At 36.9% G+C, this 14,772-nt stretch overlaps 1 protein-coding gene across 1 annotated transcript in view; it reads left to right on the top strand.

Annotated features, from left to right (window-relative positions):
• The window catches only part of THADA (THADA armadillo repeat containing), a 167,690-nt gene that overhangs the window by 52,070 nt on the left and 100,848 nt on the right, over nt 1-14,772 (top strand). Inside the window, exons 28-29 of the mRNA XM_067293137.1 lie at nt 11,975-12,064; nt 13,834-13,965. Of these exons, the coding sequence (XP_067149238.1) occupies nt 11,975-12,064; nt 13,834-13,965 (222 nt within the window). The remainder of the gene's footprint in view (nt 1-11,974; nt 12,065-13,833; nt 13,966-14,772) is intronic.

The following is a 14,772-nucleotide window of genomic DNA, read 5'->3' as shown; positions in this document are numbered from 1 at the left end:
TGTTTGTCTATGTGATTTCAGCTGATTTTAGGAATGTGGAATGCACATGTCTTTCTGAAATGTCTAAAATCTACAGAACAGTTTTTACTTCAAGGTTTTGCTTTGTATACCTCTAGTCAGAAAAATATTAACCTGCATAAATCCCAGTCAGATCTCTGGGACCTAGGCACACACTTCAAGTACCGTACACACACACATATCCACGCTTTCCTGACTAGGGAGAAACTTCATAACATGATGTTCTATGTCAGAGCCAGAAAACAGAGATGAATACAGTAAAGCAACCTGAATGAAAGTTTGCCCAAAGTAAAAAATATATGTGCTGGCCCGAGGTAATTTCAGTCCATTCATTTGTTTTAAATAAATTAAGGGCATAATGTTAATGTTTAACATAATGAGTAAAATATATTTGATGAAACAAAAAGCATTATAAGCCTAGCCACGTGAGTACATAATTTAGTTTCTGTTGCAGCGATAACAGCTTTCATCAATTTGAATTGATGCAACTATTCTATTTTGTTCCGTGCATAATGTACACAGCTCTTGTTCATGAACTTCATATACAAAGTAATAAGCAATTACTCTTCACAGAAGTATTTCCAGATAGCGAGAAAGAGTGCAGGTTGTTTGGAAGGAAAGCATATGATGTTAACTTTGTGGCAAGAAATTAAAGATAATAAGTTATATAGGCAGTGATTGAACAGAATTATTGGAGGCTTTCTAGAAATACATAAATTTCTCCTAATTATACACATGTATATATGTGTGTGCATGTGTCTTTCTATATATATGTGCGACTGCACACACATGCATATACACACGCTTTAACTTTCTAGAGAAATAGTTTAAAAAAAAGTGTGTGTGTATATATGTATATGTGTATGTATTTTAAAAAATCTAACGTTGATTAATATGTTGCTGTAAATGTCAGGACTGTATCTGTGATGCTGGTTTTGTGTGATGCGCCCCTATTTTTGTTGTGAGCCTATTAAGTGTTTACATCTCTTGCTATTATATCAACAAAAGTGCTCTTGGAAAAAGACTTTACAAATTATTTTAGTAAACTGCATGTTGCATAATTATTCCTCTCAGTCACACTTTTGCTGAAGTATTTGTTTGATACAGGTGCACTTTCCATACCTGATTACACAAAGGTATCATAAATAGCAAACCAAGAGGTATAAAGAAACTTGTGCTTAAAAGAGATCAAAGCAAACCAGACCATGCAGTCCTTAAGAAATCTTGGCTAGCTCTCTTGTAAATAAAAGTGTTTCTAAAGCAGAAGGTATTCAACTACTGTATTTATATAGGCCTTGATTGACAGTTCAGTTATTAACCTTATAAAAACACAGCAACGTAAAGTAATAAGAATGTTTATTCTAGCACTTCTATCTGAAGGAAAATGAAAACCAAGATAGAGTGGCATATTCTTAGTTCCTTTTAAGTATTTATTTTAGGGCAGCATAAAAGAATGTTTTCTCAAGTCAGTGAACTTAAACTATTTTGCTTACTGTTCTGGGATTTACATATTTTCTAATTCCTTACAAAGCAAATGTTAGATTTATGGAAGGTGCAAACCCTACATTTTTATAATGATTCTTCTATACTCTTCATAGTGTTTCATATGGAGTAAAAATGAAATCTGTGTTGTTGGGGTTTTTTTTGTTGTTTTTTTTTTTTGCAACTGTCTTGATAAGGTTATGGAAAAGTTGGCCTTTGTTGTCACTGAAGCCTGTACCATGTTAAGTCTAGAAAAACAAGCATTCAGTAATCTTTTATGTCTTTGCTCCTCAGCTTATTAGCTGATATATTGCGCTATTTTTTACAATCCAGGCTTCACTGTGGTTCTTCAAGCCTACCCTCAAAATTACATGACTGTTCCGTCTTCCATGGGAACACTCGCATTCTTTTATGCATATAAAATGTTTAAGTTTGAAAGCACCTTTCAATGAGTCCTGAGACAGGATGCCATTTCAGAAATTTAACACAATCTTAGGTATGTTCCTTAAAGCACTCCCAACTAGTTGTAGGCTGCTCGCAGATCTTCCCTTAACTTCCTCTTTGTTAGACTGAAAAAACCTAGCTCCTTCAGCTTCTTCTCACGGGGCAGGTACTCTAGGCCCTGACTATCCGAACAGCTGTTTGCTGGACCCTCTTCAGGTTTTTCTAATGGCTTTTGAACCTCAGCCCAAAACTAGATGCACTGTTCTATGTGCAACCCTCATTGTGCCACGTAGAGGAGGATAATAACTTCCCTTGATCTGCTGCCACATTCCTCCTGATGAACATAGTCCAGTATGTGGTTTATCCCATTCACAATGAGAACATGCCATTGGCTCATACTCAGCTTGGCATCCACTGTAACCCCCAGGTCATTTACTGCGGGGCTGCTACTGAGCCAGTTGATCTTCAGCCTGTGATAATGCATGGGGTTATTCCGCCCAGGTGCAGAACTGTGTATTTCTCCTTGTTGAACTGCATGAGGTTTCTGTTGGCCCAATCCTCAAGTTTCTCAAGATCTGTCTAGACTGAACTTTTACTGTTCAGTGTTTCAGCCACTCCTCCTAACGCAGTGTTGTCCACAGATATCTAGAGGTGCTTTTTGTCTCATCAGCCAAGTTGTTGATAAATATGTTGAAGAATACGAGTCCCAGTATTGACCCCCAGAATATCGCACAGATTACCAGCCAGCCACCAAACACTGAGTCAATGTTTTCTACCCTTTGGGCCTGGTGGTTTAGCCAGTTTTCAGCCCTTCTAACACTGTCCAAACTGAACTTTCTTAGCTTCCAAATGAGAATGCTGAGTGAAGCTGAATCTGTTTAAAGAGTACAGTGCTTTCCAGTCTGTTTTTAAAGTAGGTTTACTGCGATAATAAAATATGTAGCTTACCTCCTTTCACTAGGAAATAAGAAAGAACAAATTTCAAGAATGATTTTGAAAGAAAATTGTTTCAAACCAGTTGTAACAAATCTGGCTACGTTTCATCTATTTGAATGCTCACCAGACTCTTGTATTCTCTGTGCATTTATAGATAAGTTTCTTTAGGTTGTTTTTGGTTACTTTACGAAACTCTAAAACCCAGCAAGTTTGGAGTCTTTTGGTAACGTAAACACTCTCTTCCCAAACTCTAGTTATGGTGCTTGCACTGGGATTTGCAGATTACCTCCTTGGGCTGAGCATAATGGAGTCATTTTAGCATAGGTTTAAATTTCTGCTGCTGTTTTCTCAAGTAGAGTTAAACCTGCTAGTGCAATTCTTTTAGAAGGTTTATTTTTTGTTAGTTTAGGAGGTGTGAGATACCTGTTCACCCATTCAGATACACACTGCAAACTTCAGTTTAGTTTAAAAAGAAAGGAGGGAAATACAAGCAATTTTTTAAGGGAGATCACTGCGTGTGAATTCTTGAAAGGAAGTCCTGGAAATTTTTTCACCCTCATCCAGTGTGCATTTGGAAGATGCTTGCATATAGTCTTAATCTGACTGATGACACCAAGGTTGAGATTTAAAAATTACCTATTGCTAAAATATATAGGTTAAATATTTTTTATATAAATATGTGTGTATATATTTAATACATATGTGTATGTACATAATGCATGCATATAATGTACACATAAAACATATTATGTGTATATATACACATGCACACGTGCCCACACATATGCCTGTGTACTAGTATATGTACCTATCAGCAACAATTCAGCACTAGTTGAACTGCATGTGTTTTAATTTTAAGCAGTGGTTGGAATTTCTGTGCACATCAGCATGCCACAAAATCATACGAACATATCATAGTAAGGGTCCTGCTGGGACATTGACTCAGGTCCTTTCATAAGCAAGCATGCTATATAGATTCTTTTATAAACTGATCAAGTCACATCTTAAAAAGAGTTTTCTTTTTCCCACTATTCCTGTGGGAAGACTCTGGGAATGCCACCTTCCCAAATAAACTTCTCAAGAATCTTGCTGCTTTGATCATTGGAAACTTAACTTGCAGTGTATATTTATTCATGGCCATTTAATACGTATTTGTTCTTATGCCAGCATTGTACTTTATTTTAAATAATTATTTTCCCTCTCTGATGCTTCCCTTGAGGTATTTGTAGATGTCAGTCATATATCCCATCTGTTAATTTTGCCAGACAAAGCAAGCCTTTAAATCTCCTTTCCAAGAATTTGTTTCCTATTCCCTTGGTCATGTGAGCATTTTTTTTTAGGCATCTCTTTTAGTTGGAAGTTAGGCATGATGTATTCCAGGTTACATCCTACCCATTTTTTGGAGAGTGGCATTAATACTTCCATGTCCATATTGGCTGTATCATGATAGATATGTTACAGAATTTGCCCTTTTTGTTTGTCGTCTTGATGAGGGGTCCAAGATACCAGCTAGCATGCTTGGATCCCTTTGTTATTTCCATCCGATGAGCCCTCGAGTTGTAACACCTTTTTTTTAATTAGTCCTTGTATACACAGTGTTCTTACCTGCTATTACCTTCTATATGGACCATCTCTCTTATTAGGAAAGGCTGAGAGAGCTTGGCCTGTTTAGCCTGGAGAAGAGAAGGCTGAGAGGAGATCTTATCAACGTGTACAAGTATCTGAAGGGAGGGTGTCGAGAGGATGGGACCAGACTCTTTTCAGTGGTGCCGAGCGACAAGACGCGAGGCAACGGGCACAAACTGAAACACAGGCAGTTCCATCTGAACATGAGGAAAAACTTCTTCACTGTGAGGGTGACAGAGCACTGGAACAGGTTGCCCAGAGAGGTTGTGGAGTCTCCTTCTCTGGAGATATTCAAAACACGCCTGGATGCAATCCTGTGCAATGTGCTCTAGGTGACCCTGCTTGAGCAGGGGGGTTGGACTAGATGATCTCCAGAGGTCCCTTCCAACCTCAGCAATTCTGTGATTCTGTGATATCATTCTACTACTCCAGTCCTCAAAAGATATTCAGGTTTGTTTTATAGTGTTTGAATCTTCTCTGCAGACAGTGCCTCCTGACTTTTGTTTCATCAACAGATTTTCATTGGCACACTCCTAACACTCCTAACTCTCTCACTGTGGTCTTCAGTTAGAGTATTAAATAACATTGTTCCAAGTCTAGATTAGCTTTACCAGTAAGTGACTTCCAGCATGTTCATTCCCTTTACAGCATAACTGTGTTTTTAAGGCCCTGTGTCTTCTCTAACTTCTCCATTTTATCTAATAGCTTACCCTAATTGCAATATGTCACATATTTTACTGTTGCTCATATAGATTAAACCAGAGTATAATCTATTAAACCAAAACTGTAGTTCAAGTGTGGACCTCATGTAGATTTTTCCCTCAGACTCTTGCAGGAGGTTGTCTACTCCTTGCTGTTTTCTGTGTCTTACAGAAACCCCATGATGTTTTCTAGCTGTAAAGGAAGAATTGTGGGAGTTGGATCTCTGCTGAGACTTAGAGCTGCCCTGCTTTTTTCTTTTAAGCAAATCTTGATTAAAAGGTTTGCAGTTTTGAATTAAGTTACACAACAGACCTTCAGATAACATTCAGGAGACTTGTGTTAATAGGACTGTTGTATTTCCTTTGTCTAGGAAAATAAGTCACCTTTCTTTGTTAAGATGTGGGTTGGGTAGGTACAATCTAGTGTGGTAAGATTTTTGCACATTGCACTTTATTCCAGTTTTAAATTATTCCCGTATCTTTAACTGTTCTCTCTTCCAAGCTTTTTTCAGTAAATTTCTATGTATTCTTGAGGTCAGAATGAAGGTCTGTAGTTTTCTGAATCATTCTCTCCACCGGCACTTTTGAATAACTTAGTGTTACAAATTTGCTTTGCCAGTCATACCATACCATGCTGTCTTGCTGTGTTTTAAAATCCAACATAGAGATTATCCTTTGAGTTGAGTTTGCTAAATTCTTTGAGTTTTGCTTCCCCTTCAGATAGGATAATTTCTGTTTTACGTATCTTCATTTCAATTAATTCTCCTGTCATGAAATGGCAGTCATATTCTGCCATTCAAATGACTGTCATATTCTCCAGTGATATCTGAGCAGCAAATTAATCATTTAACTCTTAAGAGCATCTCTGAATTAGCTTTGGTCTTTATTATAACCTCACTATAAAACAACTTAATGTCTATTCTCTCCTTGTCTTTTTATATAGCTGAAGGAAACTTTTTGCCATTTATTTAATTTTATGCTTCTGAAGTGCTTCTTTGTTCATAGAGAAATAAAATATGCCAATTTACAGAAACAGAATATGAAGTCTGAGGTAAGAGGATCTACCTACTTAATAAGTGATGTGAGTCACGTAAGGAACATGTATGTCAAGATAGGCAATAAAAAACTGTTACGATAGTCAAGCTGCAGTCTTTTCTGTTTTTCATCTTTTAACAAAGGCAAAAGAAGCAAATATGTAAAGTACGGATTGTCGTTATAAATTTGTCCCTTTGGATAACAGTTTTGCCAAAATCGGTCCTGGTTTAAAATGATTTTGTCAGGAATTGTTCCTGCAGTGCAGAGAATGAATTTGATCCTTGTTTTCTGCATTACTGCTCTTTGACATAAAGGATCTTCTGATACGTTACAGTTGTTAATTTCAGTATAATCATTGGTGGAACGAGAGTAGATCTTACAGGAGACGATTAAAAGAGGACTTAGGTGCTTTCATGAAAACTACGTTCTCTCTCTTGATCTCTCTAAATGTGTCTGCCAATATTGTATTTTCACATTCCTGTTCTATTTTTTACTTAGTAGTATTTTAAAACTATTTTTTTCATATTTTTTTACTTTGTCACAGATTTGACAATGCATTTGTCAGCACACATGAGGTGTTGGGAATATTTCTGTTTAAAATGAGCACCAGAGACCTTTGATGCCATTTGAAGCTTTGTCTCTATTTAAATCTCACCCATGCTAAACTCAAATATGAGCAGATTTACTGCAAATGTTCTTTAACGTGTCAGTTATTAAAGGCAGGATACAAGGCTATAAAGCCTTTAGTCCTTCTGAAAAATATAGGAAAGAACAGAAGCAGGTAATCTCTGACACATGTCACAATAAAATGAAATGTATGCCCCAATGTCACAGCAGCACTTTAATCTTCTAGAGCATTCTCTTAGGTGTACAGCACAGCTTAGAAAAGTACACTGCAACATCCATGGTTTTGTTCTCAGATGTGTTTTCTTAAAAGCAGTCAAATAGTTCATACACGTTGTACAGAAATATGTAATAAATTTTTTGAAAGACACTAGATACATAAACACAGATATTAACCCATGCAGTATGCAGCATCGAATCACTAATCAAGGAGACAAACAAATGATAAGTGTAATGACCGGGGACGTCACAGTTGTTCAGTAGCATTTGTGAAAGAAGTAGCATGAAAAAGGAGCTCCAAGGAACTGCTTGGCCTCTTAGGCTTGGCTGTAATCTTTCAGGAATTTGGAATAAAGCTGCAAGTAGACAGAATGCTTTAATCTGTTAGTGAAATACATTTTATGAATTTGGTTATAAAAGTTTGATGCTGCTGAATGTCTTTACAAGCATAGCAGATAAAATGAAAACTTGGAAGTGCGCAGTCTTTGCAGATTGCTGTAAGCCACCTAAGATTCCACCCTGAAAAGGGAAAGCCAAAGAACCAGTGGCGAATGAATAGAAGAGCTGTTGACTATCAAGAGTATAATAAAGGTTTCTCTTTTACCTTGTTTTGGAGATCAGAAAACTGTTTTTTTTTCCCCTGTGTTTTTTTTTCTCCTAAGAAGTGTTAACACTGTAAATTTTACTCTTGCTCATGCTTAAAATAAACTTCTCCTTTTGAAAGATTTAAAGTCTGCTTTCAAGTTTTAAAACCTCTGCCTTTGTTTTAAAATTTACTACTATAGGTAGTTGTAGATTTTTGGTAGTTTACCTGTGATTCACTGTTACCTTCCAAATGCTTACTGATAGGAATCAGGCTCTATCCTTTGTGGCACCACATGCCTTCAGAGTAACTTCTTGTCCATCTACATGAACTCTGTATTCTGTAAAATGGCTTTTTTGCTATTATCATGATGTGTTTTTCCTCCTTTAGATAGATTCTGGCACAGAGAAAGGTGGGAAAGAATATGTTTGGCTCAAGGGCATGCATAGAATGGTTAGGAGCAGTAGGTACAGCTTGATTTTGCGTGGTTATGGTAGACAAGATTTCTCTGTGAGACTGTTTTTTAATGGTCTCTCTCTTCAGGTGGGAAACTTGAGTGGAAACCGGAAAGAAACTCATGCAGATCTCCCTTTCTACATCAACACCCTTCATCAGTCTTTTTTCTGCGAAGTGCTAAACATGGCTGCTCTGTGTAGCCATTAGAATTGAGCCTTAGAGTGACTGGATTTAGACTGTCATCTGGCTTTTCTGCAGAATTGTTTGCTTATGACCACGTATTAACAGTGTTAAAACATGAAGTGTCTGAGGGGTAAATGTTGTATCTTTCCTCCTATTTGTTATCAAAGTATTGTGTGTATATATGGTTTTACAAATGATTTTTACAAGTGATTTTAGGAGGGTATGAGTGCTTCCATTAGTTTACCTCTCAACTTTTTGACATTAAGCACCGTTTTAACCACATACTTAAATAAATTCTCCCTCCCCAGTGTAAAACATTATTGTAAGCATCACGAACCCACTGATGTGTTTTCTGTGTAATTAAACTACTTCCTATTGCAGTAAATAATCTGCCACCAATCAATTGTTTAGAGCTCAATAATCCCATTTGAAATTCTAGATTGTGAAATTGTGCTGCTTTGGGATGGGAACAGGAAAAAAGAAACTACTGTTACAGAGCGTGTGGTTGGACATACTGTCAAAGAATGAGCTCTGAAGCAATATAAAATAATTTCATTTGGACATGGGAAAAATATTAGTGTCTTAAGGCTCTTCCCAATTATGTCTCTTATAAACATGCTTTAGGGTGGGTAGCTGTAAAATCCTGTGATCTACAAAATGCTGGTTTTAAGGATTTAATTATAGTAGTTGCATTGCCAAAAATCTGTGTTTGAACTGTGTCAGTGACTAATGGAAAGAATGAGTAGTTATTTGTATCTTCAATTTAAATCTGTCGTTCGTTGTCAGATATACTTTAGGAAAGGAGGAACAAGTTTGTTCCATGATAACTGCTAATAGTGATTTTGGATTATTTTAGTCAACATTTAGTTGGTATGTTCCTTTATAAATAGATATGTCAAATACTTATCTTTTGAAGATACGAATTGCTTTATTAATTATGAAGCCTAATGCACATATGTGTGTGCGCACACATGCATGCTTGAGTCTGTTTGTATCACTAACATGAATGAGCCAAATCTTAAAGTGTTGGCTTTTGATTTTTCAAAGCAGTATATTTTTGATGAAATTAATGAAAAATGCGTTGCTTAGTGTCCTGAACACTTTTGAAAATGTGAGCATTGCATTTCTTGTTGTTTCAGTCTCAGTTACTGTACACAAATACTTGTGTGTGCTTGCTGTGCCTAATAATGCGTACACATTTCCAGGAGGAACAAGCACTGTCAGTAATCAAAAATAAAAAAATTAAATATCTCTGTGTTTTACTGTAGCTACTTTTCTCTCTGTTCATTCTCCAGTTGCCTATCTCTCTGCCATGACATCTCCAGGTATCAGATTCACAGTTCAGTCAGTGATGTGGGATTTTTTTTTTTTTCCTAAAAAGAACTCCTTCATTTTACAATGTTTCTGCTAATGCTTAGTCTTTCTTGTTTCTTCTGTGAATTGGAAGCCATTTAAAATTATCACTGGGCAATCAATCTGCTCATAGACAGTTATGTTTCTCAAAGAGCCTTTAGGCATCTTTTCTGCAGATATATGGTGATTAACACACCGCTTTTAATTAGACTGCCTTTTCCCCTCATGTAACCTGTGGAGCAGTAAACCAAGTGAGAGTTACCCAGTTCGGTGGTAGTCTCTCCCTATCAAAAAATTGTAGGAAACCACACTATATACCAAGAAATTTAAGGCTGTCTTTTTAAGAATATTCAGTTTCATTATTTATTTTTGATTCAAACTTGGCTACTGAATTTAGAATATATTAAAATGGAGTTGTTCAAAAATATTTGTTGTATGGGACTGAGAACAGCACACGCTACTTGCATGTGGTCCTCTTAAGCTTCTGACCAGAGGCCATACATTCCATAGGAGACTTGACCTCTGTTCTGCCTTTGCCTGATGGACTTGGACACAGGAGCTGGAGGTGTCACAACATTTTCAGGATTGATTTTAAAATACAGGTTTTTAATGTTTTTAAATACAAAAACTCAGTAAGATGTATACCATGTGCTGTTTGACTTGATGTGTTTACACAAAGCTTGTTTTATGCTGTCTCTGGCTTTTCCATTTTCAGCTTGCTATATGATGTTTGTACAGAAAATTTGAAGTTGTTTGAAGAAGTTTTTAGATTGGGTTAGAAGGTGAAGCTTTGGACTCTGACTGTGGGCATTGGGAGCATTTGGTTTCTGACAGACACTTTGGGGTTCTGTGATAAGAAATTACATTTTTTTTCTGCTTAAATAATCTGTGAAGTAGTTATCAGTATTGACATTTTAAACCATCCTTTCTAATGCTTCACTTTAAATTCATTCATAATTAAAAAGCTTTCATCTAAACTTTTTAACTCAAATCTTTTTTTGTTGTTAGAAGTTATTGCAGAATCCTTGGCCATGCTTTTAGTTATAGCATTTCAGTGTACTCTTCTTACGTGCCTTCAGAAAGCTTCCTGAACCTCCTTGTTTGAACATTTGTTTCCATCTAGTGATCTGTTTTTTGCTGTGTTTATTCTATGGCCTGTGGCTAAGGCATGTTTTGTTAGCTGAGTGCTGGATGAAGCTTTGGTGATGTTTGCCATGTGCTGATTTACTCCTGCATGATTTCTTTTTTCTTTCTTTTTTTTTTTTGTGCGCTTATTTTTACCAACATTCAATCTTATTGTCTCATCATGTTATTTTTGTAGACCTGGATCTGTTTGCTGGTTTGAAGCTTTGTAATGGAGTCATGCTAACATGTACTTATTTCTGTTGATCATATCATATGCATTTATCTTTTTTTTGGTGGGGGGGGGAACACTGTTTATGTAAAATGCTTATGTCTCATTAGAAATCCCTACTATAATATTTAAAAAGGTTCTTGCTTAAAAGATGCTAAATGGTTTCCTATAAACAGTCCCGCTTTATCTGGTCAGAAGGTTATAAAACAAATAAAAAACCTCTCTTTGTGTCTTTAGCTTGGATTGATTTGCAGTTGTGGCTTGAACTATGCTGCTTTACTAATTCTGGCTGATGATGAGTTCAATAGGCATTGGTGCACTGTTCTGTTTTGAATCTGGTTGTTACATATAAGCTACATCTACACAAGCAAAAATGTGGCCTGGAAATGCCACCACTGCCATATGATGGAAGGTACTAAAGGGCTAATGGAAGGTCTGACACTTTTTGCTGCTGTATTTTACAGATCTTCTTTGAGTTACTATTCTGAGATACTTGTCAGTATCAGTAAAATATGAGCATCTGTTTAGTATATAATATAAGTATATTAAATTTATTTTATTAGCTATTTAATACAGTAGCCATACTAACACAAATGTAGACATCTCATTTGAGCAATATGTTGTTAAAATGGTGCCAGAAATTAAGCTGCTGTATCTTTTCTTTTTAGTGTGATTAAATAATTGGCTTAACAATCTTTTCTCCAAAATGGCCTGAACAGCCTAGTTGATGAAGCTAGTATTCACACACGCGCAGTTATGTAAATGGTGTAAACTAGACCGTATTGCTATTTTTAACAAAAGCATTTTGTCTTATCTGGAAGGAGTTCGTAATGGCTGTGTTGTTCTCCTGGCTCTCCAAGTTCACCGTATCATCAAAAATCTAATATGTAAACTGGTATTTTGAGTGCAGTGTATTACTACAGAATGCTAACTGTAACTCTTCTTTATTCCCTTTTGCAGAATGACAGGAAGGGAGTTTTTCTCTCGGTTTCCAAGTCTTTATCCTTTCCTCCTCAAAGAGTTGGAGATTGTAGCCAATGCTTTGGACAGGTAAGAGGATATCTCAGAAAGATTTACTACATAAAGTGCAACGTAAAGGTTAAACTGAGGTGTGTTACATGTACTTTAATGCTGTTCTTCTCATCAGTGCTTCTTGAAGTTGTGTAGTTTTACTAGTGTGTTTTGCTAAGCCTTTTTTCCCTATAACTTTTGAACATTGCAGTGAATCTCTGGAGTATGAACTAATGTTGGGTGATTAGCAGCTGCTTTTGTTTTTCCCTGCTGTTGCTATGTACCTAGGATCAGACTTTATATAACTAAGATATCTTTTCAGAGAAAGATAGAAACTGGGTGTTTGGCTCTTTGTCTCATGTTTAATGGTGAGTGAGACTTGCTAAAATGTTTAAATGATACAGGGTCATACGGCCTCATGTAAGCCTAAATGAGTACTTTTCAGCTTATGACACACTGATTTGGGGGGAAGGTCCTTGATCTCTTTTTAAGGAGTCTGCAAATGGTGTCTGAGAGTTCCAATTTGATCAATGTGGATGATACTGTTTTGATGGTGGCTGATGCTATTACCCCCAGGTTCATGAACTTTTAAAGTAAACCACTATGGCTTTGTTTTTTTCTTAAAATGCTGTGGTTTAAACTGTGGAAGTTCAGCAGCTGATTTACAGGCGATTCAGCCATCTGTGTGATGGGTCTGAAGTGGATAGAGGGGAACAGGAGTTTCATCAGCCATTATGTGTTATGCTGTCTCTGCTCTAAGACAAGGAAGTGCGTGTATTCCATGGAGTCTGCTCTACCTGATATTTTGAAGGGTGACAGTGTCATCACTAGAAAATTTGAGGAAATCTTTCAACTGGAAAAGATTGAATGCTATTTTCAATGCAAGTTTTGTACCCCCTCCCTCGCCCCCCAGTCTTTAACTAAAACAGGAAATGCTGATGTTTGACTTGTATTTCTGGTTACTTTTACAATATGAATACTAGCTACTTGGTATTGATTACAAGAATTATTCTGTAATAAAACCTTCTGTTCACCAAATAAACATTTCCTTCCCAACCAAAAAAAGATTTTTTAATGATGTTTTTGTAACTCAGCTTTCTCAATCGTTCAATTACTAAAGAAACATTACCTGCTCTATTTTCTAATGTCACTTACAAGCAAGGGCAGCTCACCATTCTTGGGAATAACAGGATGCTTGGAGTAATGGAAACAAATCTGGATACTGAGAAAATTGTTTCAAGGACACACTGCTGTTCCAGAAGAAGCCAGTTCTGGTGTAGAAGGACTTAGTCCTATTCGGCACTGGCAGTGCTGGTTGCAGGCTGTCTTCACAGGGTGGGCTCAGTGTCACGCTGTCCAGATTCTCAGTTCTGCAAGAACTTGCACCCCAGGTGAGGAGCTGGGCTCTGGCACTGTGCTGGAAGCTGTTGCCCTTGTGAAGTATAAAGTGGGGGAATTATGTTGCAGATGCTCTCACTGGCTTTACAGAAATCAGCATGTATCTGGCATAGCGTGTTGATTACATCAGTAATGGCAGTAGTAAGACCAATACAGCTTTAAGTGCCTTTGTACAGGGGTCCCCAGTGGTGCAGTAGGAGAATGTACCTTTACTGGATGACGTGTTGGATCCCAGCAAAGTTTTCACATTCTTACAGTGGCCAACCTAAAGCACCTCCTGGAACTGGAAATGCAGAAGGGTACCATGTGTGGAAGTGTCTCAAGTCTAGCATGAAGGAAGATGTTTTGTGTGTGTTTTTTTTGTTTTGTTTTTTTTTAAACCAAATGCTTCTTACAACTTTTTCATTTAGTGAAACTGAAGAGTTGAAACTCCATCCAAGTTTGTTCCTTTTGCTTTTAATTCTGGGAAAGCTGTATCCATCTCCAATGGACGGCACTTACTCAGCCCTCAGCATGGCACCATTTGTCCCATTTATTATAAGGTAAGGTATTGTTTTGGTGGATTTTCATGCAATGGGAGTTCTTTCTAGAATCTTTGTTTTTTTCTATAAAGTGCCTTTTTTAGCTTCTCTTTAGATTTAATTCTTAAAGGAAGAACATTGGTGTCGATTGGTTGGACTTCTTATTCGTACTCGTTTTCAGGGATTAGAAAGAATTTTCACTGTGTGCAAGCGATTGTATGACTTGTTTTTAAACTTCATCTGAAAATGCAGTACAGCATGGTTGCTGCCAGAGAGAGAGTAAATGAGAACTGATGGGCTTGACTGGCTTCGTAAAGCAATTCTTACATTGCTAAAATTTTTGTAGGGTTTTTCAGTCCTGCAAAACGATTGTTGGTAACCCATAAATGTAATGACTCCCATATCTTTCTAAGGTGTCTTATCCAAGCTTTTATGTAGTGTAACCTTCACTTACATGGTGGTAACATCGAGATACTTGCAGACGTTTTGCTGTTGTGTACGCCACTGGTGTGGGATGGACTGCCTGATAAAGGGACAGAACTGTGGCGGGTGAGGAAAAGTAAGAGTAATCAGTGTTTGAGAGGAAGTCCTGCTATCTGTGTGAAGGCTTGAGAGCAGCGGGGTGAGAAAAGTTCCATAATAAACCTTGCTCCTTCGGTAGTGAAACAAGATAAACTTGTTTCTATCCTAAGATCTTCCAGTTTTAAACTGTTATTTATATTAGAAAATAATAGTAGTTCTGTTGCTTATTCTTCACAGCAGATGTGATGTTATAGTACCTCCTGTTTCTTACAATGTTTTTCAGAACTTTAGGATAAATAGTAATCT

Source organism: Apteryx mantelli, chromosome 3, assembly GCF_036417845.1.
Source record: "Apteryx mantelli isolate bAptMan1 chromosome 3, bAptMan1.hap1, whole genome shotgun sequence".
NCBI classification, from domain to species: Eukaryota; Metazoa; Chordata; class Aves; order Apterygiformes; family Apterygidae; genus Apteryx; species Apteryx mantelli.
The sequence above is the reverse complement of the archived record's forward strand: the minus strand, read 5'-3'. Positions and strand labels throughout refer to the sequence as shown.